Genomic DNA, 26,466 nt, shown 5'->3' with positions numbered 1-26,466 from the left:
TACAGAATAATGGAGTTTTATTTTGGTTGTTCTTTTAAGTATGCTTGTATTCTATTAGGTGCCTAATATTTCTTCTTGATGGGGACATTACAATACACAGTGCCTGTGTTTCTTTATATGAAACTGGGAGAGGCAACCATTGCATTCCTGTAAGTGACGCATGCCTTCTAGGTCCACAGAATTAAAGATGAAAGGTACTCCACTTTTCAGGCAGATATGCTTACATAGAGGGAAAACCAAGGCAGTAGAAAGGGACCAAAACCTCTGGTACTTGGAAAACCAATGTGTTTGAAAGGCACCGAAACTTCTGGGGCTTTGGGGAGGGAAAGCGTTATTATACCCAGACAGTAACAGCTGGTCCATCTCTCTATCTCTACAGTGATATACAGTATGACACTGCTATTGGTATTTGTAACTTCTGATCTGAGTTCAGATATCCTGAAGCATAAAAATAAATTTTTGGAAGATTCCATCGGTGTTTGTATTTTAATCGCTATATTCTCAAAATGTACAGCTATTCCTGCCTTCCAGGCTATAGAAATGTAATATTATCAGTTATATAACTGGCCATCACCTATTCTTCTAGTGGAAAGCAAGACAAGCCCTTGAAGCTTGGGAAAGTGGATTTCTTTTCAAAGATCAATATTAAAATCATGCAGTCCTACCATGCTTACACTTCAAACCTTCATATTTTCTTTGCTGTCTACCTTGGAATTTTTTAAGTGTGAGGACACTAGGATTTATTTTCTTGCCTTTTAAAATCTCCTTCAGTGTCCATAAGGGGACCATTTACATTGGATCAGACTGCCAAATGCCTTGCTGAAATCTAAGAAGGCTGAAGCACCACAACATACCTGACTTTCTACATTGTATTACGTTAATTATCTCTTTTTCACCTGAAGCTGTTGATACCATCTCTGCATGTAGCTCCATTCCTACAGGGTCTGCTGAGACACTCATCGATGTTTCTTTCACACAAGACACCAGTAAAACCTGGGGGGCACTTGCAGGAAAAACTGCCAACTCGATCTTCACAAGTAGCCCTATTAAGACACGGGTTTGAAAGGCATTCATTGACCTCCGTTTCACAGTGACCACCTGAGAAGAAAAGAACAAAGTCACAGCTCCACTTTGAATTAACCTAAAAAAGAAGATTACTAACCTATCTCTGTTTTTTTAAGGACTGTTGCCGATCTTCTGGGAAAGAGCAAACATCAGGGTAGCCATGCAGTTTTGGGATTTACTACATTATCTGAGGTTAAGGGGTCATAGAAGAATTACAGGAACCATCTCTGCAGTTGTAGAAATTAACACTCAGCAAACTGTGGGGAATTTAAACCGATATTGCCCATTATGTGAGTGATTTGGGCTGAATCAGGAAATCACCCGAGAAACTACTCTGAGCAACTAATGAAAAGCTGCTACAAAAGACATTTAGCTGGAACCTTAACTCTAAGGAGAAACATGAAAGCCAGAAACACACGATTGTGGGATTTCTGCTGTGAAAGAGGGTCTACGTTACAAGCACTGAAGAATGAGGAAACTGCATGTGACTTTATAGTGGAGCTCTTTGGCAACATGACAATCAACAAATATGCCTAATTGTTACAGAAATCTATGAAAGCCGTAGGAAGCCAAGCATGGGGATGGGGACTAGTTTTAATATAGAACATCTTGCCTACCATTATATTTTTCTTTTTTAAATAAAATTAAAAATAACAATTTGCACCCATGTGAATGTCCCTATTCTTTCCTTAACATCACACAGTAAGTTCACAGCAAAATTAGTAATAGAAGACTGATCACTTAGTAAATCCTTCTGAAGCAACGCTTACACTACAGGAACTCTGAGAGATCAGATGGACCTAAGGAATCCAGTACACCCATATCAACACATAATATATGCAATATATGCAAATATATATAGCAATGAGACTGAAATACTTTGGATAGGGTAGGAAGACATCTTTTTTGGTCAGAAAGAGTGAAGGCTCACTTAAACAGAAAAAGGTGTACCTGTGAACCCTTTCGCACAAGTGCAGCGGTAACCGTTTTTGCCATCAACACAGTGGGCTCCATTCAAACATGGACTGGAGTTACATTCATTTACGTCCTCCTCACACAAGAGACCTTCAAAAAGCAAGGGTTAGAAGGCATGATCGACATGGTCAAGGTCTGCATGCTGCAGTGACTGAATGCAGTAGACAGAACAGCACCATACTGCTTGCATATCAAAAAGCTAATGAGATTCAGTGATAAAATTCCATGTTTGACTGCACTACTGCGAACATCTACAGAGATCACCGTGTGAAAGATGTGAAGTCCATGGTTTGTCTTTATAAAGGTTAAAAAATATCCAGCGAGTGTTGTTGTTGATAAATGTATAGCCATAAATGTTAAAAATGAGGGAGACCATTTCCAGTGGAAGACACAAGGCCTTTTTTTTAGTCACACAAAATTATCTCCTCAATAGTTTATTTCAGTATTCAGAAATTAGGTGCTGTTTTGGCAAAGTACTCAAGCATGTCAGCTTCCCCACAGATTTCAATACCTTCAACACGCATGCAGGTGAGAGATAAAAACACTGAGAAAAAAGATAAGAAAAAGTCCACTCACTCATAGGGCTGCAGTAAAGCAACTGCATAAATGCATTGTCTAGTCAGGCCATATTCAGTCTCACAAGCATTTTTCCTGTGAGTATTTACTAAATCCCTAATCTTCATTCCTTTTTTTTTAGACCAGAAATGTCACAAAACAGAAGCATATGTGCACACACATGCGCACAGGCTGTCCTTGCATGCTCATCCTTTTCTTTCAAAACCTGTTCACATACAGTAGAACCTTACTCTAGCCTGTAGATCAGATTGCTTTCCTGTTGTAATTCCATAGATGTCGAATTATACAGCCCTTGTGTTTTGTATTATCTACTTGGCACAGAAACAATGCCTGTCTGAAGAAGAGCTATGAAATGAAACAACTTACCTGAATAGCCTCGTTGACAATGGCAAACAAAGGTCCCAATGCCATCTTTACAGATTCCATTGTTGTGACAAGGAGATGATTTACACTCATCAACTTCTGTTTCACATTTCAAGCCTAGAATGCAAAATAAAGGACTGAGAACAGGGAGACAAAATTTGAAGTTGTTCAGAAACACAGAAGAATGTAGGAAAACACACTGATTAATTGCATACATTACCAGACATTCAGGTTTATTATCTTCTCTTCAGATTGTGTTTTAACACAGACCTGAGACTAAATGTTATTAGAAAGGTATGATGCACACTGGGCCACAAACTGATCAGTTCCAGATAGTGGCTCTTAATACCTATCACAAGTAAGAGAGATCACTTCTTGGTAATAGCTGAATAGTAAGTCATCTGTTTGCTTTGAAGCAACTGGGAAGCTAACAATGAAGAGGAGTACAGGCAGATCTAGTGGAATTAGCTGTTTAGAGTGCAAATTTCCAGCTTTTGCTAATCATAAGTATTGCCAAGTGGATTTTCAAATCCACTAACTCCACTAAAGAAATCCCATACAAAATCCTTTTCTCCTAAACACGATATTTGTTCAGTGAGAACAGGAGAACTATCTCTTTTCTAATACTTAAGTAAGGTAAATCTGTGTTGGATATTCCAATTAGTTAGGCTATACTCTTGCACTGAAATGTTTGCTCCTTTATGCTTGGTCATGTTAAGGGCATGGAGACATGTTAGCTCCTCCAACTGCTTCTCAATTTTTTACCTGTATATCCAAGTGGGCATATGCAAATATATCCACTTCCTAATTGTTTGCATGTCCCATTGTTGTGGCATGGTTCCAGGAAACACTCATGAAAGACCTGCCAGAGGCAAGAATGATACAATTATAGTGAAAGTGGAAATACAGCTGGAACAAAATACTCTAATTTGAAACGGCACACCCTATAGTCACTTTGGAAAGCTGGGAAAAAAAGTCACTGGCATTAACTTCTAGCTCTTCCTCTTCGTCTCCTCAGCACACCAATCATTCTTTTCTTCTAGAGAAAAATACCAGAAATCTGAATTATTATTTTAAATTGACCTTTTACTTCGCAAAATGTGATCATTGCAGTTGTTTCCTTAAAACTTTCTTAGCTATGATTCACAGGTGACATTTTATATTATGCTATCTTTTATATGAGAGTTCTCCACTTTGCATCCTTTTACATGGGCTATTCCCTTCCGGCTACTGGTCATCAGGTGAGCTGGTGGGGAACTTCACTGTGTGGCATTATTTTTTTTAATGTAGCAAACCTAAATTAAGCAAAGCCCTAGAGTAAATGGTCAACTAAAACCATAGGACATCAGTTTGTCACCTGTCCATATGTTATATAATGGTTCAAGCCAAATTTATCATCGGTCAGCTTTGTTCCTGTTTACATAATATCCTAACTTTAGATTCAAACAAAGCAGTCCTGTCAGAGTTACAGACTGTGAGGGAGATGGTAGGAGTAAGGGGGCATCTCTGGCAAACATTGTCACTAGAGTAGTTTCACATGACGACTTGCCTGTATTTCAAAGGGGGTACTCACAGCAGAAGGGAGCTCTGCTTTCCTCCTCTTAAGTGTATCTATGTTGCAATAAGTAAAACAAAGATTTTACAACTGGGACTTAGGTGCCTGGTAGCATTTTCTGGAATTCAGCATATGGAAGACAACAGATGACTGAGTGTGGTCAATCTACTTTTTAATAGATTGGTTAAACCTCCTCCATGGAGTTTACATTTCTTTTATAAGTGTGATAAATATTTCATACATCAGGTGAATGCTTCAAGTCCAGAATTTAAAATTGCCAATAGCTGATGCAGCCTCCTTTGTTCGGTGACAGTGCTTCTATGATTACAAAGAGAGTTTCAGTGTTCCCCTCAGGACCATCACTCTTGTCTCTTCAGGAAATATAGTCAGCATAACAATTACATTTAAAAAGGCCTTAGTCATTTACTGCTGCATAAGGCACTCTTTGTTTCATTTGAGATAACATTGGAAAATATATGTAGTCCTTACCTGACTGCTGACTTTGTACTGCTTGCTGATATTTTCTGGAGAGGCTGGTACCATCATTACACTTTGTTCAGCTGCTGAAAAAGTAGAACCAAAACCTTAAGAGGAAAGATATAAAAGTGCTGTTAATAACACTGTACGGCAAAGTCCCTACTCCATGAGGGCATAATAATTGCATGTTAGTAATGCATCTAAAGATACACTGAAAAAGGTGAATTTGTGGGAATAAAAAGCAAACTTTACAGTAACCACATAGTATTTTATATATGTTTTACACAAATATGTATTTGTAAGCACATACATTTCTGAAACACATATGTGTGTGTACGTATAAAATATATTCTATGCGTATTTATACACACACACATACATGCGTATACGTATTTGTATATATATATTTGTATAAATATATGACTCTATAGTGTGTATATATAGTATATATATACTATGTGTGTGTGTGTACCTATATACACACTTTGTATATGTGTACTTTATTATTGAGCCTTGGTATGTATCACACTGTAGCCACTCCTTCTATGTAACACAGAGGCAACAACAGTAGGCAAAAGCAGCTGTGAACATCACTGATTGAAATGGAAGGTCTATATTGTTAGGAGAGTAAGTGGGATGTTTTCTGTTAAGACTACTGCTGGCCATCCTTTAGATGTTCCTTTTATTCACTTTCTCCAGCAGAGATAATTTGGCTTACTTGAACAATCTGCGATGGATCTGGCACCAATGACAGTTGTTGTTCCATAAAAGGGGCAAGACAAGCAGTAGGACTTTCCTGGGTCTGGTTGATAGTAGTCTCTGGGACAAGGGTAGCAAGGTGTCAAACCTGTACGAGAGAACTCGCCTGCAAGACATGGTACTGCAAGAACAAAAGGACATTTTTTTGAGTGATCACTCACACCCCCAACCTACCTGCCCCCACCTCTTTCTGATAAGTTTCTCTTCTCCCCTCATAGTCCTTCCCCAGACTTGAAGGAATAGGATGAAACCTGCCAGGAATTCACAACTCCAGGAGATGCTTATTTAAATTGTGCTGTTACGTGACATTTGGTTCTCAAAGGACTACAGAAATATCTGGGAATTATTTCTATCTATTCCTTTTGCTGCTCTGGGGGCAGCTTTCAAATGCAACTTTCTTTCCTTTTTATCTCTTACACCTGTTGGATTTTTTTTTGTTTGGTTTGGTTTGGTTTTTTCCTTCAAGAAGGAGTAAGGACAAAAGACAAGTCTTTTTTGTAGTATTAATCCCTGCAGACTATTTCCCCTGGGAATCTTTCTGGCAAAGCTTCCCAAAGACAGTTGAGGACAATTTCTTGAAAAAAGTTATGGGACAAACTGTGTCAAAATTAAGTATTTTTGTACAGGAGATGTGGAAGCTGTTCCAGAGGTAATAGTGACAAACATCCTGTCATTACCTTTCTCTTCTGTAAGTAAAAAGGTTTTGTTTTCATGTAGGTACCCATCACATATCTCATTTTATTCATCTTTAGATAAGAATCTATCTTGGAAATCAGAAGGAGGGCATTTGAAATAACCAGGGTATCAGGAAATAACTTATAATTTTTGCTGGGAAATGTTGCTTGCTCCACACTTAACCAGAAGCAGAATTCAATCTCAGGCAGGTCAATTGGATTACATTAGCTGATGTTTAAATAACATTTAGAAATTTTTAGAATTTAATTTAAAAAATTTCATAACCCCTTTTGTTACAAACCTCCACAAGCTGAGACATCCACTGCACCTCTTTTTACTGTTGATGTATTTTCTGGGCAAGAGATGCAACTCCTGGATCCAAATGCTGGTTGATATGTGCCAAGTGGACATGTTTCACAGGTCTCAAGACCATTAGGCGAGTAAGTTCCCTGCTTGCACTGAGCTATAAAGCAGAAGAATTCATAAAGATTAAGCAATGTCCAACAGGAAACATGGCTCTTGACCTCTGAAAATAATGCTGAAATCATAACACACGTCACAGGGACTTTTATTTCTAGAGTTCACTCTACTCTGAAGGACTCCATAGGTACAAAGAGACAAAAAAAAGAAATTGTGGTAAGTTACTGATAGTGCATTTGTGAATTATTAGCCAGTTAACTCTCTTCCAATCAGCTTCACAGATGATTTATTGCACCTCAGTTACTCATATTTAATCAACAACATTAATGATAAGACAATAAACACAAAATAAATCTAGCAACTTTTTTTTCAGAACGAGTCACAGAGATAGTGGTGCTGAGGTGCTCAATGCCACAGCACTGTAGTGTAGGATGCAGACATTTTATCTTTGATCATGGTAGAATGGAGAAGGGCTGGCAAGGACAAGAACGGCATTAAGTGTGTTAGTCCCTGCAAAATGGGCTCACAAACTCACAGAATGAAGACAGAAATGAAACAAAGCTTCAAATGCCAGCTCTTCTTGAAACATCTGCCCACGCATCCTGCAAGCCACAGCAGTGGCGAAAACCTGGATTTTTCTCTTTACATATGCATCAAGGGGCAGTTAGGACTGCTCCTCATTTCACAGGCTAACCTAATTCCAATAATCCCACCATGGGGACCAAAAGGATGCCACCAGGCATTCAGAAGTGACTGAAGAAGATAAAGTTCTCACCTTTGCATTCAGAGATGCTCCTAGAGTGTAGATACTCAGTATAGCTACCAGATGGACAACTTTTGCATTCCAGCTGCCCTTCCTCATCTTGGTAGGACCCAGTCCAGCAGCTTTCACAGGTGTGATGCTCCAGAGAGTAATAGGTACCCAAAGGGCAGTTGACTGTAATGTTGGAAACATAAGGTTCCCCTCAGAGTGCACAATCATACATACTTGTCTTGCCTCTGGAGTTCCCATTTAGTCAAACCCTGTTTATGTGAAATGTGACTCCGTTCCTCAGCAAATGGGGTATCTCTCTGGAACACTGCAAAGATCTCACTACGCAGAGGAAATGGAATCCAATTCCCCATCTTAGCTACACATCATCCACAGGACTAATAGGGTTAGAAGACTGCATACTAAGCACTGTTTTCCTGTGTATCACCAACTGTGGATGTGCCTGATTTCCCCATGGGAGTGCAATGCTGGGTACAAAAGTGTCCTTTTTCCCCAGGCCTTGGTTAGGAACGTAAACATCCTCTCCAAGTCAAACTGCGCAAAGCATTTTTGCAGTTTATTGTTCTGGGAGACCACAAGCACTGGACTGTGTCAAACCATAAGCCTCTGCAATCATCCTCTAAAACTCTGCTTTTCAGAAGGATTCTAAATACATGTAAGGAGCAAGTCATTTGGCTTACCACACATTCTCCCCCTCAGCACAGAACCAGGCCTGCAGAAAAGAAAAGCCTTCTCGGTCTCCAGTGAGTTGCTGTCAGCTACAATGAGTTCGGATGCAAACTGAAAAGAATACATAGGTTCCTTATTGAGAGTCCTATTCAGCCTGTTCGTGATTGTCTCCAGAGTTTTAAGGAGCCGTCGCTGGTTTTCCAGTTCCAATGTATCATTCCTTTCATCAGGCAGTGGCACACTAGCTGGGATATAAATAGAAAACACAAAAAGCACACAGATTTAATAGTCAACACTTCCAGTGTACTCTGGACTGTATCAAGAGTGCAACACTTGAGCTTGCCAGTGGAAAGTGGAAAGCAGGGCATGTGCACAATGGTCTCCATGAACATGAGGCTGTGATCTTTCCCCCAGGCAGAAAGTCTGTCATGAAGTGGGGCTATGAAAGTCTCCAGAAAACTGTCATCTGCATCTCCAGCAGGCTTTGTGAACTGAAGGCTAAGTTCTACTGAAGGTATTAGAAACTCATTTTTTAAAAAGAAGGATTAGGGGAAGGACAATATGTTGACTTCTCTCACCTGTGATGTTAAATATTAACTTGATTTTGTGATCAGTCATTGGAACATTCAGCTTATGCCTTTTGACTCGAGCAGGTGCTGCCTTTACAGAGGCAGAGAGATGCTTGGATAAGTCGTCATCTTGTGCTGCATCAACAAAATCATCATAGGAATAATCCAGCTGGTTTGCTGCCCCCCAGCCAGCAGGTCCTGTGGGGCATTAATAAAGAACAAAAGCAGAAGCAACATCATGTGGAATATAAGTGCCTGTACTTATTTCTAAAATACATCCCCAATAGAATGCGGTCTGTTTTGAAGCTCCAGATGACGCATGCTAGCTTTGCCTCCACACAAGTGCCTATTGTACCAACACTTTGACTAAAACAAAAGGAAAAACCAATCTCACTCCTAACTGATAACCTGGAGATCCTGAATCTTGTGCAGTTAGCCAAAGCTTTAAAGAAATACTGCTATAAAAGTTACAGGTTGCAATTCTTTCTCTTCCCCTGTCTTGGATGGACCCTCACCTGCCAGCAACATTTTCTTCAACAATTCCATATTGCTCTCTCTTCCTCTTCCTGCTCAATTACAGACAGCACGGCCTATGCCACATGTCTCCATTGCATCTTTTTCTCACAACTCCTGAATAGTTCTACCATCGTCTGCACTCTCAGAAAAGGCTGGTAGCATCACCTTATGTGTTTATACTCCCCAGAAAGGCATTTCCTGTTACACGTAGTGAGTCAAATTCACCCCCTGTATAATGTCCCTCATCTATAACACACTTTCAACCAGAAACAATTAAACAATTGTTTCTGTAGATAATCTACCTTCTTATAATGACTAAATCTAGAGGTGCATGGGATATTTCATTGAGCAGCTCTTTTTCTAAAAACATGAAGATATAAAAAAATTCTGCCAATTACCTGTTAGCAGTCACCTAGATTATGCTTAATTTGCAGTGGAAACTAGGACAAGTTAACCCCACAGCTTTAAGGTTAATACCATGTCAGTATTCCACAACTAGTTTTCTAAACTGTTGTCTCTTATGACCTGAAGAGAGTTCTCCACTCCTGCCTCCCTAGTGTAAAATCACGAGAAACTCCAGACAAACAGCAAGAAGGTTATTCTGATAAGAGGTTGACATGAAACAGGAGAGAATAGGACCCTGCATCCTATGCCCTCAACACTGTTTCCTCCAAGTGCCTTTAGAAGTTAGCTCCAGCTGTCATCAATATTCATCCTTACACTGATGACAACAGCAAACTGAACACCCAGACCCCCCTGCCCCGTGTCTGATTACAAACAAATGTGCTCTCAAACTCAGTGAAGCATGTCTAAAAGATGAGAATAAGCAGGAAGCTCTACCAAGTAACTCCACTATAAACCTGTAAAAGAGCCACACTCCTATGACAAAGCACGTATTCTGATGTTGATTTGCCAAAATACCTCATGCTAAGATAAGTAATGTAAGTTACCTGTTTTTAGCCTTTCTGCTCTGAGCACCCCCATGAGACTCAGAAATGCCAAGGACAACAGCAGTACAACATGGACACTAACCTGTTCAAAAATGGACTGAAATGACAACTTACTTGGCATAAAGAAAAATGGTAACAATTACTAGAACTGTCACAGCTTTCACTCTGATATAACTGCAGTCATCCTGCAAAATCTGCCCTTGCATACAGGAAGTAATTTCACAGCTAATGGGCAAACTTAAGCTTGTATAGCTTTACACTGTGAGGGTTCTGTGCTGATCTGAACCAGCGTCAAGGATGCTCCTCATTTTCTTAACAATCTCCAGAACCATCAATTGTACTTTTTCAGTATTTTGGTGAAACTGTATGCTTTTAAAAAGTTGCTTTCTTCCAGGCCAGCCAAACAGGTTTGTAGGACTCTGTCTGTGTGCGCTTTTCTCCCCTTTCCCATCATGAGGCATCTCAGTAAACCTTTCCTCTACACTATATAGGAAGCAGTATTAAAACCAGACAGGAAACACTTCCATAATATTGTTATAAAACCTATTAGTAATTGCTTACTATCTTAAGAGCTCTACAGTTAATTTAAAAAAGTATCTCACACAATACACTGTGTACTTCAGAACAAAAGGTATTAAGCTGTGTTAAACCTGGATGGCTAAGAATCTATGCATCAATAATTACCAATGGCAAATCCATTTTCATAATCGTAATTATATTCCAAGCAATGTTTCTGTGTCTGATCTTCCAATCTGCAGTCAATATCATCAACGTCATTACAGAATGATGGGACCTTCCAACATAAAGAAGAAAAATATTAAAAAATAAAACCATATAGCCTCCTCCTCCCGACTTATAAAAAATTCTAGTTACAATCTAAAGCACTGGTCCTGCCAGTGACACTAGATTTCCCCTTTTATGTCTCTCATAACCTTGGCAAAGCCTGCTCAAAGAAGTATGGTCTATTGAGACATCTGGGAAATAAGAGGGCAACTTGTAGGCATACAAGCTGTTTGTTATAGAAGATCTTTTTTATAAGAGAAGATGTCCATTCAGTTAACCACTCTTGCATGTGAAATCCCAAAATACAGAAACAAGTCCAGGCTTGTTTCTCCCTGCTGAAGATGACAGGAGAGCTCACACCTTTGAAAACATCTGTGGTTTTTCCAGCTATGTAACTTGTAATTCTGTCGGGTTTACAACAATGCTGTCACTTTGTTTCTAGGTTTCAAACCTTGTTTCTTAATATCTACCTCTCCCTCCCATAGAGAGGACTCATGCATTCCACTGAGACCTCAGAGGGCAGGGAAAATCATTTGAGGACAGAAACCACACAACAGAAAACTTGACAGAAACCTTTCTGGTACTGTTGATTTCTTCTCTCCACAAAAGCAGTGGAGATTAGATAAGAATAGATGAATGCATGATTTTTGATAAAACCTATATTCTTTGCTTTTTCCAGGAAGGTTTCAAGCAAGTTGGGCTCTAGGTTGTGTTTTGGAATTGCTTGGCTTTGTCCATATCAATTTTCATTGGAAAGATGGCTCCTGCTGATTCCTCCCGTTTTCAGGTCTCTGCTAGAATTTCAAATTCTTGGGAATAGGAATAGGCATATTCAAAACAGCCTTTTTGACTGTTTTCCCAGATTGTTGCATTTTGATGTAATCGCCTGGGCAGGTCACTAAGCATTTTTTCCTTATTATCTTTTGTTTGCTGATAGTAACGGTCTAAGCACTGGAACCTAGTGGTAACTGGCTCTTAGGGGAAAAGAACAGAAATAAAACCAGCCAAGTTTTCTCTACTGGAAGAGAACAAACCTGAAGCAAGGCAAGACAACAAAAGATATTTAGGTCCAAGTGTCAGAGATTGCATGAAGCGTTATGTAAGTTTTCAGATATTTGACAAGGGCTACTGACATACATTGCAAAGTTGCAGGAGTTTGTCCATTAGCTGTACGTGCTAATAATGCTTTTTAGTTAGTAGAGAAGCTTTTAGCATACAGGCCTTGTCCTGCAAAAAATCTGTAAATGCCCAGTGTCTTCTTCTGGCACAATGCTATCCCACTAGGCCTGGACATCTACTCCTGAGACCACAATTCAAAGTCCTGCTGCTTCTACTTTGTAGCTAAGGACAGACTTGTGGCTTAAGAGGGGAAATTGTGATACTGAAGTGGAAAGCAAGAGACACAGTAGAGAAGGAACACGCTGCCCCTTCAAGTTCAGTGCATTGCATTCTTAATGATAAGAGTGAGAACTCAGCAACTCAAGAAATCTGAGCAAATTATTTAAATCACTACTACCGGATTTAAGTGCCTGGACTTAGGCACTAAATGTGGAATTTATCTATTTTTCTACATGTATATTCATTTATATTATATGGATATATGTTATACATATTCTATATAAAATATATTTTATATTATTTATATATATACATTCATATTATTAGAATGTATTTTATAATCACATCCAACTTTCAAAAAGAACCCTGAAGATAGGGGACAATTGACTAGGGTTTTCAAAACTGCATAGGTTCTCTTTGGAAGCCTACTGAAAATCTTTGAGTGCCCGGACCCTAAGCTACTTGGAAACTTCTATAAATTCTGTCCTGTGTAACTCCACATTGAAGACTGAACTGAATTACATTAAAATGCCAGTGAATCATCTTTATTTTTAAAGGAGACTTGTCATCTTCTGAAAAAGCACAAATTTCCTTTATGGGTTTCTGTTGTATTTTCCTAGTATGAAATTAGCTGGGAAAAGTAACAATGAGGTACATTTTTAAAAAAGTATGTAAAAAGCAGCAGTATTTACTAACCCACCATTTTACCAAGCGCAGTCTGGAATGCATCAGTAAAGCTATTTAGAAGATTGTTGTCATCACATTGTGTTGCTCTGTAAAGCATCTCAAAGGATTTGAACCCATGGTTTGCAAAACGATTTACTGAAAAATGTTGGAAAAATAAACTTTTAGTGGTCAGTGCAAGAGTTTCAGAGCTAAAAGCAAGGTTGTTCAGGCTAAAACTGGAATACATTAAGCATTGTCTTTAAAACAGCAATCTAAATTCCCAGTGTTGTACACATGAAAACAGATCACTCGTACTTCAGCCAATGCAGTTGAATTGGCAGGCATCAAATTTATTGGGAAAGCTAACAAACATTAAAAAAAGTTGTGTCACTTATTTCAGTGTTTTCTTAATGGAAGAAATCTGTGAGCTGTCAATTAAACTCCCTACTTACTTTTTACTGAGAGAGAAGCAATAAATATTAGAAGTCCCATTACTAATGCTGCTAGGCTAAATATGAAAAATTCTCATCCAGAATCTAAGCAAATCAAAGTTCCTAAGTGTCCAAGTTATGGATTTTGAATTGATAAGATAGCTCTGAAACATAACTCTCATTTGCTCATACCTAAACACTGCTCTTGTTTGCTGAAACCAAGAAATCCACTCTGATGGAAGTGGATGCAACATGGTGCCAAGATGGGCTTCATATGTAGCTCTAATACATTTGTTATTAAAATGTCACCAAAGCTGGGAAATTCCACAGCTGAAGTTTTGCATGTGTTCATCTCAAAGAAAATACAGAAATGCTTCACATTTGGTGATAATTAGATATGTAAGTACAGCATGCAGTGTGCATTCGGATCAGTAAACTGCAAATACTGTTGAAATTCCTATTGAAAAGACAGTGTTTGTAAACAAACTGTTTCAAATACCAGTTCAAAATAATGACAGACCTTGTCTACTTTGCCATCTTTGCTATTTTGTGATTCCCAGATTCAAATTCACTGCTATTTTTGTGTTTTAGACAGCTTCTGAAATAACACATTTAGGGACTTCCAGGCATTCTTTCACAATATTTGTAACAATTTGGAGGCAGAGGACAAAGAAGATTCGTTACCATTGAATAGAAGTCATAATTTCTAAAATATTTTCATTTACTTCCTCATTAAAGATAGTGTTTGATGAATTGCAGATTCATTTTAGTAACAGTAAGACTTACAAGAGCAGCCAGGCCACTCTGCAGAGTAAGGTGGCTTCCAGACACCATCCTCATATGCACAATAGTAGTTTTCACTTGATCCTTCTGAAAAGCTATAACCCTCTGCACAGTGCAATGTGCAATTAACTCCTGCTTCATCTGATGTGCATGTAAAATCACCATTCACAGGCTCAAAGGAGATTTCGCAGGGAGAACCTATGAAAAATATGAAGTTTTATATGTTGATGAATGTGGTGAAGTAAGCAAGCACACAGGAAAACAGTACTGATAGGATTTCTAAAAGTACTTAGTATCAACCTGATCTTGCTTCTGTTGAAGTCTGTGGAAGTATTATTTGGTAATTCCATAAAGGCAGGGTCAAGCTACTGCTAAGTTGTTATCAAACTGTGCCACTGGAATTTGAAATGCAGAAAAATGAAGACTTAAAAAAATTTGTGATACATATGAGAATTTAAAAAACTCAGAAATGCAAGACCCAAACCCTTCTGTACTTCTTCTGCAAAGGTGCATGCTCAAGCATGTACTTACTAAAATAATACAAAACATTAAACTAAATTTTTACATGAACTTTCATACAATGAATTCTAGTAAACTATATTACATCTTGAATTCTGAAACTAAACTTTATCCATTCTGCACTACTGCAACAACACATAGACTTGTCAGAATCATCTTAGGAGGGACTGACTGTAAAACCTCAGTTATGATTTATTTTACAGGCCAATTGTGAAGGAGATTATGAATGTCTGAAAATATTATGTCACAAACACTGGACCACAAAAAGTCTGAGGTGGTGTAGAACTTGAAATAATGACAATTCTAAGCACTGGCTTGTTCTTGCTAAGATTTACAGCATTTCAGAAATTAGCACACAAGTTTGCAACTTACCTTTTTCTAAAAGCTATAACCAAAATTCCTGTCTACATGATTTTAAATTCTCTCTTCACTAGCAGATTTTTTTGTACAGATGTCCAACTGAGACATAAGCACTAGAGAGCAGAGATCAAGTAGAATTTTCATCCTTAATACTTTATCTGCTGAATTATTGTTTGGCCTTTAAAGAAGAAAGTGAACTGTGGGGAAAAGGTGTCTACACAATAAACACAAATGCACCAGTATATCTATAGGTACAGACAACTTCTAAAATCTAAAGAGTGTTCTTGTATCTGCTACAATATTTGTAGGTCATTACAGAAATATTTCCATAAAGTTTTCCTTTTTAAGTATGGATTTGAAGTAAGACTTCAGTAACATCTATTAATTCATTTCATGTGGTAACTGTCACTGAGAAAAAATGGATTACCTTAAGTTTTAATCCTTAATGAATCATAATTCCAGTGCTTTTACACCTAATTTGAAGTTATAGGACCAAATTCACTGCTGTGGTTCTTCAGTCTTAGACAATTTATTCATTGGTACTAACAAATATCCTGACTGCCTTCAAGTTACTCCAACATCAAATGGGAGTAACTAGAAGAAAAAGTGGAGACTATATGAAAAAGTGGAGTAGCATTGCATTCTTTATGATATTCAGTTAAAACTATGCCGTACACTCCTGACCAGAAGATTAAGACAACAAACCTTTGATGATGATGTGGATCTCACATGTCCTGTTATTGCCAGAGGGATCCACAGCTGTGTACTGAACTGTTGTTTCTCCTTTAGGAAAGAGATCCCCAGGTGCATGACTCCTAGTAACAGTCAGTGGAGCACCTAGGAGAGTTAAAAGACAACCTAAAACATCAATGAGTAAAAGAGGGTTGCTCACACTATTGACAAACAGAGAAGGAAATGGCAGCATGTCTTCCAAATTATATGTTCTTAAAAATAATTAAGTAAAAAACCCCTCAAAAAATTCTAAACACCAAGGGATCAGGAGTGAACAGGTTGGAGTTCCCTAGCCTTCCACTGCTTTGTGCATGTTTTGGGGTGCACTATCTCACCTGAATTGTCTGAAAATTGTGGTTCTTCCCATGTTGCTGGATACTCATTCTCCACTGCTTCCATGGGTGGTGGAGACCTGCATCTGTCAATTACAGGAGGTTCTGCATCTGCGGAATTTGAACGGATGGCATGACATCAGCTTACGGAACTGCTGCCGCACTCAAATGAAATCTATCATCATCAGAAGTCAGGCAAACAGCAGTTTTAAGTTCACATCAGAAGACACAACAAGGTAAGCTTCTGCAACTGGTAGATGTTGAGGGAATGGACAAGACTAATTCCTCCGCTGAACTCATGGTTTCTGCATTCTGTTTGATTTCTACGGAGCAAACCTTGTTTAACAGGACTGCTGAATAACACAACTGTCTGACAGAAATATTTCAACAATGATTTGCATCAGCAGTGTGCAGAAACCTTGGAAATTTTGTTGGGAATCTTTCAAGAAAAAAAAAGATATATATGATGAAGGCAATAAGTGACAACACAATAAAGCATTTAATCTGTCAGTATGAGGAGAAATTTTAACATTCAGAATGAACAAAAGACCAAAACACCACCCACTGAACTGAACACTGGGGAGCAATGAGTGCACACTATGTGACCCAAGATCAGAAAAGCTTATGGAGATGATATTACTCCTGGGCTTCTACCTGCACACATAAAGGCCACAGTGACTCACAGACTCTTTCTGCACATAATTAGAAGGTTTCAACCACGACAGTCTTTTGCCCAGTGATTTTTACCAGCACTTACCAATAACCTTGACACTGAATGTACAGCTTGCCTCATTGCCCGACTTATCGGCTGCTGTGTAAGTAATGGCAACTTCGCCAATTGGGAGAAGAAACGGTGGTATGAAAGCTGGAGTAACGTGAACTGAGACCTTTTATAGGAAAACACTTGTTATTTAAAAAACAAAGCTGGTTAGTAATCATGATACTCATGTTTCAAGAAATGGCCACAAAATGGTACCCTCAATGTCAAGCCCACTCATTCCTAAAGCAAACAGCCTCTTCAAGTAATGAGGCTGACTTTGTAACAGAGTACTCTGTTGCCCTTCTCAAGACTGCCTTCTTTATAGCAACAGGGATTTACTCAGTCAGAGCTTGGACCCTGACCTGCTGCAGTTTACTGCTGAGCATTAAGAAAACTCAAGACTCATTTGCCTCACTGCACTGAACACACACTATGCCAGCTCAGAACCTGCTTTGTCTGCAGTTCAGCTCTCCAGCTGCAAGGGCAGCAGACTTGGGAGATGAGTGGAGCAGACAGTTGTGGGCTGTAAGTACTTACATATCCAGTTTTAATCTACATATGTTTATGAGTCAATAGCTCACAGATGCTTCAAAACATTCTGGTGTGGCAAAGGAACCCTGCATTTGGAGTAAATGACGCTTACATGCTGTCTATGGCTCTTTCATATGGGTTACAAATGCCTTATGGAACTTCTCTTCAAAAGAACTGGTTTCATGTGAACAAAACAGTTAATCTGACAACCATGCTTTGACAAACCAGTTACAACTAAGAGCTAAGGTACTTGACTTCTACAATGAATGACCCTGTGTCAGCAGAGCTACAGTACCTGACCATGGCTGTGTGAACTTAAACCTCTTTTATTGGGATAGCTTACAGTTTCCAAGTGCAAAAAACTCCTGTGTTTGCAGCAAATTAAAAGCATGCACACAGAGTCACTATTCCTCTGCTGACTCATGATAAAACATTCAGTTGCTGTAACCTGATCATGTCTGAGTCTGTAGGGAACATTACTCTTTATGAAACGGCTCTGGAACAAGTTTTCCTTTTAACTCCATTTTCAGATCTCTGATACCCATAGTAGCCAAAGGCCCATATCTGAACCTTGCATTGGATAGGAAAATGAGGTTTTTCTTTCTCACTTGGGAAGCTGAAACGAGTTTTTACTTATCATAGTGCGTTCTTGTTAGCCTTTTAGATTAATGAACCGGTTTGCTTCCTTCTGAGAAGAGTTTATTAAACTTCTTCACATTCTAAGAGCTCATTTTTAAAGCAGCTGTCTCCATCTTATAAACAAGGGCACATTCTTTCTTTTGACCACATAAATTAACCATATGAGATTTCATGCACTTAAACACCATGCAGAGTCCTGTGACTGCATAACCCTAACCAAGACAGAAAATGCTAAGTTCTCAAGATACAAACTTTTCAGAAGATTTTTCTTCTACTCCTGTTTATCAGAAGAAATAAATTCTAGTGGATCATAAAACCAATTTGAAACAGCTAGCTATAGAAAGACTGCCTCCGGTCAAATATATAGATTTTAACTTGCCTCATCGCCAGAGTTATCCTCAGCTGTTGGTACCTGCCAGCTGATATTAGCAGAGTTATGATGTTCCAGAGTCTCAGTCTCAATATTTTCTGGACAGTGGATCCGAGGAGCTTCAATATCTGATCCAGAAGAAGACAAACTGGTTTTATATGTGGGATTATAGAAATAAAACCTCTAGAATGGTTAGACTTCAACTTGTTATAATCACTGGTTTCTGTGTTACCTGGAATATAAATGCACATATTTTTGCAAACTTCCTGTCTCTGTCCCTTTTTAATTCTTGCATACAGGCTTACGCATAAACAGTAAATTCTCCAGGGGAAGGGACTATTTTTTGCTGTATTTTTGTACATCACTGAGCATAATGAGACTCTGGCTTCTACATGCAACCATCCAAGAAATGAATAAAACAGAATGAATTTGTTTCTCTTATTGTTCATCCATTCATTACCCATATATACTCATTAAGAAGGAATGGCTTCTCTATCCTTTCAGTGTCCACACGCATGACACATACAGATGAAAACACTTGTTTCTGATAATCAGTGACTTAAATTAAAAAAAAAAGTATTTGTGACATGATATATATACTACAAACAATACAGTAGTGACTCTCAAATTCCCTGGAGCATGGTGTGCAACTGACTTGAAAAGAAACAATGGCAAGATTTCTGGCACCAGCTCCTGGAAATGTTCCTTAATAAACTCCTGCTACAAATTATTATGTAGGACAAATGGAGTCTTCTTGTGACATATGTGACAATGCTGGATGGTTTCAAAGGACTGGTGGTACAATATGGGTAATGACACCACCAACATTTAAGCCTCAAGTTTCTCTGACAATGTACTTCTTCAGTTCCCTGGCACAGGGCCTCCCAAAACATTTGTGGTCAGGTTATTTTATTGCTGTAGTGTTGTTTGATAAACGGTCTCTAGACTCATGAGACAAGGACACATTCAGCTCTGAACTCATCTATACCCAGGAGGCTTTAAAACAACTCAGAACTGATAGCATTTATATTTTTATTACTAAATAGTTCCAGTAAAGACATAACTCAGGCAATTAAACCTCTGTAATTAAGAGTACAAAGCAATAAATACAAGGGATTTTGCCTTCCTCTGAACTCATTCTGATGAAAACTTTATTAGAATTGCACTCTTTTAAATAACTACCACTTATGGTTCACACTCCCCTGACCACAGCCTTCAGGCTGATGCAAATTCCATTTAAAAGTGAAATTCTGTAAAAAGACTAATAAGTAAGTCAGAAAGAAAATTACTATTTTGAACTGGCCAGATATGTTGGCAGCAAAATAGAGAGAGACAATAACAAGAATGAAAGCAATTGAAATGCAACTGTTCATTTTTACTACAGAGGAATAACCTTCAGAGTTTCTTGGTGCCTCTTATTTTATGGTTTTATGTACTCGTAATATCTAAAAGCTTGAACCCAAGCCATGCTGCTTTATCTTGATCCAAACACTTCAGCTTGTAGCCTTGCGCTAGGACCCTCAAATATTAAAAATTGTGGTTTGGCACAGGTTTATACAAAAGATTCAGAGAAACCATGTGGTACATCAGAGAGTGGGAAATAATACATTTAAAGAGAGGGATAAAATCTTCCTGGCCATTACAGAGAAAAAAGTTCCCACCTCAGTCTCTGTAGTGACCTGGCATGATGACTGCCATAACTGTTTTCTGTACTGTTCTTTCATTCAGTGGCTGGAGAGGGCCCCAGTTTGGGATGGAATTGTTAGTTCTAGGAGCACAACAGTTCATGAAGAGGTGAACAGCATATTCCCAGACAAACTCCACTTTTGCTTGTATCCTCCTATAATCCAAAGCCAAACTCCTTCCAACTCAGTGTGCATGCGTGTAAGGGAATAAATAACATTTCTAGAAGAGGTGGGTAAACATGGCAGAACCATACTCAAATGCATGTAACCATCTTCTGCCCGTCTTTATACTCTGTGCACTTGTGTCAGCCAATGTTGGCCTTAACTCTTGCACACTGTTGCTCAGAGCATGTCAATAGCCATAGTCAATTCAAAGACAATGAAAATGAACCAACCCTCTATAGTCTGTCTGTCAGCCAGGGTTTACAGAGTGTTTACAGTCTTGCTCTGACTACAGGGCTTACATAAACCTGTGCTAAACCAGTAACAGTAACAAGTTATTTAGTCTATTGTTAGGAAGCTTTCACTTCTACTTTGAAATTTCGAATTTACCTGCACACCAGGCCTTTTAGCAGGCAGCTCCCTGACAACAGACTTATGAGATGGATCCCAGGAGAGATGGCTGATGATGAGCACTGTAAGATGGCACTCAAGCAACCTCTGAACTCCACATTTTTATTACAAACTACAGGTAGTTCTGACAGCCAAGCTATAATGGTACAGGCCACACTTCTTACAGACTGTTTAAATCATGCTTTCCCCAGTTCAAACCTGTCCTCACACAGTTACTTGCTGTGTGCTTCCCTTCAATGCTGCACACGCATACACAGAAACAATTTTGTGCTGGTCTCTACCTTTACACAGAGCGTCCTTGATGTTTGCACTCCATCTCCCAAATGAAATGCACCTTAGCTCCTCTCTAGCTCCAGACAAGATGAATCCTTGGGGACAGCTCAGCTGGCACAGAGTCCCAGAAATGGCAGGCTCCAGCCCACATCTGGGAGGGAGAACTGTTACACCTGCTGGTTTCTGGAGGACAGGGCAACGCATTTCTACAAAAGACCAGTAGGACATGTCTTTTAAATGACATACATGAAGTATATGTTCAAAAAAATCTGCAAATAAAGTCATATGGCAACTCAGAGGAAACATAAAATACACAGACTTTTTAAGAGTCTGCGTGAGCTATGAGTGCATCAAACCAGTAAGACTTGCTGAAGCTTTCTACTCCGGTGCTGACTGAAGTAAACAGCACCCAGGATATCAGGTCTTCTGCTTTCTTGCTCATGCTTGACTGGGACAGAAACACGGTATTTTTCATGTGGCTCCACTATATCTGACTCTGTTTTGTTTTCTTTTTTGTCTTTACAACGTCATCTTTCATGGTTGCTTTGTAACTGCATTCCCTTGCCTTCTGTGGAAACCAGACCTTCATAGCAGAAGAGAGTTAACTTCTACCTGTTGCCTCCTACAGCTTTTACACTGTCTCTTGAAATAAAAATGAGAGAAGAGAAAGGACACCCTGCCACGAGCTCACTGTAGGTTACGTACATAGCATGTGATTTTGCCTACCACATTCCAAACCGAATGAAATTTGGCTTGGTCTTGACCGTGTTCAAATGCAGACACAAAGACTTGGTGACCATAAGCTGCAGCTGACCTTCTCTGTAATGTCAGGAAGAGCTGATGGCTGCTTAAAGGCTTAAAATGGAAGTTTTGAACTATTTTATTACTAGAATTCACTACAAATTCTGAAGACCATTCACATCAAAGTGTAAACTTCCAAAAACCACAATGTGTGCAAACAGATTCAATTGTCACAAAAGCTTTTTTCATTTTTGAGCTGTTGTTTCTACCATGTGAAGCAAGGAATGTTATTTTTACTTCAAACATGGAGGAATTAACAAACAGGGCAAGAAGGGGTGTCCCATGAATGGCATCCATAGACTTTCAGTAACGTTTCTTACAACAGATAATAGACAAACACGCAAGAAAAATGCTTCATTATTTAGTCAATGAGAAGACTTGTAGCTCATTAGCTAGTCAGTAAAAAAGCAGACAGGTCTTTACATAAAGGGCACACAAAGAACAACCCAACCCAGCTACAGAAGGGAAAGCTCTGTTCATCTCTCAGCAATCCCTTAACGACACAGAAGTGATTCACATTCAGAACGCTTCATATCCCTTTCCTCTCCTCTCCCAAAATATGCAGTGAGTAACTGAAAACTGGTTCTTCTGCATGAAACAAAATTTAAAGAGTTTAAGTGTCCTAAGACTTTCCTGCCTTTAAACCCTCAATACTGAAATCGTGTTTAAAGTCCAAGCAATTGATAACCGCACTTCATTTCAGCAGGATGCAAAGATCAAAAATGTTAACACTTTTGTTCACTTCAGGCAGACACTGTTGGCTATGCAATGTAAAACAACTCCATCAGAAGAAAAACCCCAAACCCTAACTTTTGGTTGCTCATCACAGGAAATTAACTGACAAACAGCAGAAAGATCAGAAATTGGAAAAAAAATGTTTGAAAAGACAAGCTAAAAGCACTAAAATGTATACTACTCAAGGAACAAGCAGAAGACAGGCTGTGAAATGCATAAGCATGAAAACCAGAGAAAACTGCAGCTCTTCGGGAAGCACTAACAGCTCTCCTGATTGAGAGCTTCCGACTATACTAGCAAAATCCTAGTAGAGCACAATCCTGAAACATCTGACAAACATTCAGGATAACCTTTGGTGTATCTAGCCCGAGGGAATCTCTTTTAGGTAGGACACGTTTTTACGAGGAAAAAAAACCCCTGTAATAGTGTTGTTTAGCTTTTTTATCTCTGCTCAATTCCAGAATTTGATCAAGCTGACCCAGGAAGACTGGACTTTATGGGGAGCAAGAGCAATATCCATGATATTAGTAATATGGATAGAGAATTAAAAGAGAGAGAGGAAAAAAGCACTTCTAAGGAGAGACAAGAATCTGCTTTTGTCTGCAACTGCCTGTGGTGAACCACAACACCGTATTATAATTCTTAACATCAAGAGGAACTTCAATATAGTAACAAAAGAAAAGATTACCAAGCAAATCGCGCCTTTTTCCTTAACCCCTTTGCAAACACAATGTTTCAGGGAAAGAATTGGCCAACTGCAATTACAAGTGTGGCGTAGTAATTCTTTCAACACTAGGTGGCATCAACACCCTGGATGCCATCTGTATTTTCACCTTTCTTCACTAAACCTTGAACAAAGCAAAGCATCTTGCAAAATTCATTAAATTTAACGTGCTGGATATTAATCTTTTGCCAACTGGGAAGGAAACTCAAGACTGTGGAAAATTTTTTTTCAAATTGGACAAATGACAAAGCTTCCCTTTTCAGCAATATTTTGTTTGTAAGCCATCTATAATACATGTAACCTACCCAAAAGTAACTAATTGCTAACAGCACCTTTCATGAAAAACATAAAAATTTAAAACATATGCAATAGTCAAATTTGAATTAACTTCCAGTCTCTTGGAAAAAGATGCGTATGACAACAGACCTCACAGAAGTGACTAAACAATCCAGGCCACGTTACAGTACAGTGTCAGTTATGGTTACAGGTGGTTGTAGTACAGTCTCAGAGCTAACTTTTAAATATGATAAACTTTGCACTGATGTGAGCCCAAACTTAAAAGCATTCAGAAAAAGAGCTAGAAGAGCACCCCGAGGTCCAAGAAATCTGTTTCAAGGTAAGAGACTGAACCCAATTCCACTTCATTTTTCTAACAGAGGGGTAGGAAATTAATAAATCATCAATTACAAATGTCTAAATATAGCAGGATTTCTGGTATCTTTTATGCAGCAGATAATGTATAATAGTTAGGAGCTATTCAGACTGAAAATAAATGGAGAATACCTCCATGATAATGATGAACATTCAGAAAATGAGTACAAAGGGTAGTTTCTGAGGAGGACACGGTATTAGTCTTCTGATTTGCATCCTTCCCCAAACAGAACTCCACACATCTATATAGAACAAGGTTCTCAGCAAGCTTGTTCTAACACCAGTAACAAGAAGCAACACAGATGTCTTCCAGCTAACACTCTTCCCTCTGTGACAACCAAAGGTAACTTTTATACTGGATTTTCAGACTCAGCAAAAATAAGCTATTACCATGGGTAATCCAGGAATGGAGGCAATATTGCATGGTGTGAAGAAATCTTCTGATACAGAGTAGAGCTGGATTTTAATAATCAAAATGCTAAGCTAGGAAGGATGAATTCAACTGATGAATACAATTAATCTTCCAATTATAATCTTCCAACAGGATTTCAGGGTCCCTTCTTTTGAAGTTAATTGAAGTTCTTCCACTGACTTCAACAGAAGAAAGATTAGGATCTCTTAACAAACTCTCTTGATAAATTAATACTTGTGGATTATTTTTATAATTTTAGACAACATATCTACAGTTAGAAATTTATTCTTGTCTCATGCAAAATCCACATTTTTAAGGCTGCAGTAGAACAGTAAAAAATAGCCACAGGTTCAAGCCAAATCACCTTACTGGCATCACATTTACCAGACCCAGGTGACATATAGTTCACCCTGACTTTAGGGAGCACTGGATCAGCTTCTGAATTTCTGGACTTTAAGCCTGTGGGATTTTTTTGCAGTCTACCCTTAGAAATGTTTCAACTGTATTTCTTCTTCCTCTTACCTTTCTAAGTTAATTTAATATCTGTCACTAGTCCTAAATGGTTACTTCTGAAATCTACAATCCGTTATTTCTGGAACAGCAATATATGCTTACCTATCCCTGCACAGCTGGTGTGACCTCTGAATCCTGACTCAGAGTTGCTTGGTCCCTAACTTGCCTAAACTCTTATTTCCTACTGGGAGTTCAGCAAAAGTGACAACCACAACTACTAATTACATCTCTACTCAGCACTCACAGTGCCTGGCTCACAGACCTTAGTCCTTGTCTGAAGGTCATCTTTAGCTTTAAGATGGTAACTCAAACCCCTGGTTCACATTTAATCTGTAGTATATGCTACAACTTGCATGTTTCCTACAACACATTGTGTTACAGTGTCTTAACACTCACCAGAAGTAACAACCTTTTAGCTATCAGCTGTCTGTACTGGATTTCCATGATAATCTGTCAACTTTCTCCATTTACAAATTCCTTTGTCACTCCCCAACTCCTAAGACTTCTATAAAACATCCATAGACTAATCCTCATTCCTATCTTAGCTTCACCAGATATTAAAATAGGGAGAGTTTCTCACTCGTGACAGCATGTCAGAAAAGGCTGCACTCTGACATGAACAGACAGCGTGATCAGATACCTACCCACACACTTTGGCTCCTTTGAATCCCACTGTGAGGTTCCCTGGCAGGTGAGTTTGCTGTTTCCTTCTATTTCATAGCCCTCATTGCAGGTCACAAAACATACTGTCTTATAGGAGATATCAGCTGTTGAACAATTAATGTGTCCATTTTCCGGAGCTCGAAGTTTGGGACATGTTCGAACTGCAAAGGCAAAAAAACCCACCAGTTCACTCTGCAGCACTGAGAATCAGTGGAGTTACACTAGTTTGCCCAGGTTTTCAGGGGTAGGACAGGTACTGGCTTGTACACTAGTTACAGTAGTTTGTACAAATTTAGAGAATCGGGTTGGAACAGGGCTGATTTTTTTCAAAGGCTTGATACCTTCCTCTTCCTGAAACCAAGTCTTACATAGCATGTATGAGGTTGGGCACACACTTCCGAGCTCACCTAAGTTCTCATGTAAGTCCAGGCTAGCAAACTAACTATGTTCAGAAATGTTCCTAGCCATTGAAGGCACCTGGCACACAGCGTGTAGCCTGTGCTACTAATGTCTGTAAGCCTTCAAAAAAGGACAGCTGCAGGCAAATGGAATCCTGTGGAAAAGTGTGTGTCTTTGGAAGTTTCTAATCCCCCAGCCATGCCTGTGAGTTCTTTGGGGGATCTCCAACTGGCAGTCTGGTACAGGCTGAGTGCACGCCAGGGAAAAGGCTAAGCTTATTAACAGGGCAGATGACAGTGTCCCAGTGCTCGGGAACATTCTCAGGCACTCTGGAGTGTATGTATTGATGTAGACGCAGACACATGTGAGCCTCCACATATCAGAAGAGCAGATATTCATCATAGCGGGGGGGGGGGGGGGGGGGGGGAAGGGGGGAAAAAAAGGGATTTATG

The 26,466-nt window shown here is 39.0% G+C and overlaps 1 protein-coding gene across 1 annotated transcript in view; it reads right to left on the bottom strand.

Annotated features, from left to right (window-relative positions):
- The window catches only part of SVEP1 (sushi, von Willebrand factor type A, EGF and pentraxin domain containing 1), a gene marked incomplete at its 5' end in the record, with an annotated part of 125,722 nt that overhangs the window by 48,310 nt on the left and 50,946 nt on the right, over positions 1 to 26,466 (bottom strand). Inside the window, 19 exons of the mRNA XM_010578179.1 lie at positions 897 to 1,098; positions 2,017 to 2,130; positions 2,983 to 3,096; positions 3,745 to 3,841; positions 5,024 to 5,118; positions 5,730 to 5,891; positions 6,747 to 6,908; positions 7,641 to 7,802; positions 8,318 to 8,551; positions 8,885 to 9,073; positions 11,026 to 11,134; positions 13,163 to 13,284; positions 14,346 to 14,540; positions 15,927 to 16,058; positions 16,289 to 16,396; positions 17,043 to 17,172; positions 18,595 to 18,713; positions 21,125 to 21,322; positions 25,597 to 25,776. Of these exons, the coding sequence (XP_010576481.1) occupies positions 897 to 1,098; positions 2,017 to 2,130; positions 2,983 to 3,096; positions 3,745 to 3,841; positions 5,024 to 5,118; positions 5,730 to 5,891; positions 6,747 to 6,908; positions 7,641 to 7,802; positions 8,318 to 8,551; positions 8,885 to 9,073; positions 11,026 to 11,134; positions 13,163 to 13,284; positions 14,346 to 14,540; positions 15,927 to 16,058; positions 16,289 to 16,396; positions 17,043 to 17,172; positions 18,595 to 18,713; positions 21,125 to 21,322; positions 25,597 to 25,776 (2,824 nt within the window). The remainder of the gene's footprint in view (positions 1 to 896; positions 1,099 to 2,016; positions 2,131 to 2,982; positions 3,097 to 3,744; positions 3,842 to 5,023; positions 5,119 to 5,729; positions 5,892 to 6,746; positions 6,909 to 7,640; positions 7,803 to 8,317; positions 8,552 to 8,884; positions 9,074 to 11,025; positions 11,135 to 13,162; positions 13,285 to 14,345; positions 14,541 to 15,926; positions 16,059 to 16,288; positions 16,397 to 17,042; positions 17,173 to 18,594; positions 18,714 to 21,124; positions 21,323 to 25,596; positions 25,777 to 26,466) is intronic.

This window comes from Haliaeetus leucocephalus, unplaced genomic scaffold (genome assembly GCF_000737465.1).
Source record: "Haliaeetus leucocephalus isolate CR32 unplaced genomic scaffold, Haliaeetus_leucocephalus-4.0 Scaffold605, whole genome shotgun sequence".
Classification (NCBI taxonomy): domain Eukaryota; kingdom Metazoa; phylum Chordata; class Aves; order Accipitriformes; family Accipitridae; genus Haliaeetus; species Haliaeetus leucocephalus.
Note: the sequence above shows the minus strand (reverse complement) of the source record. Positions and strands in the feature narration are given on the sequence as shown.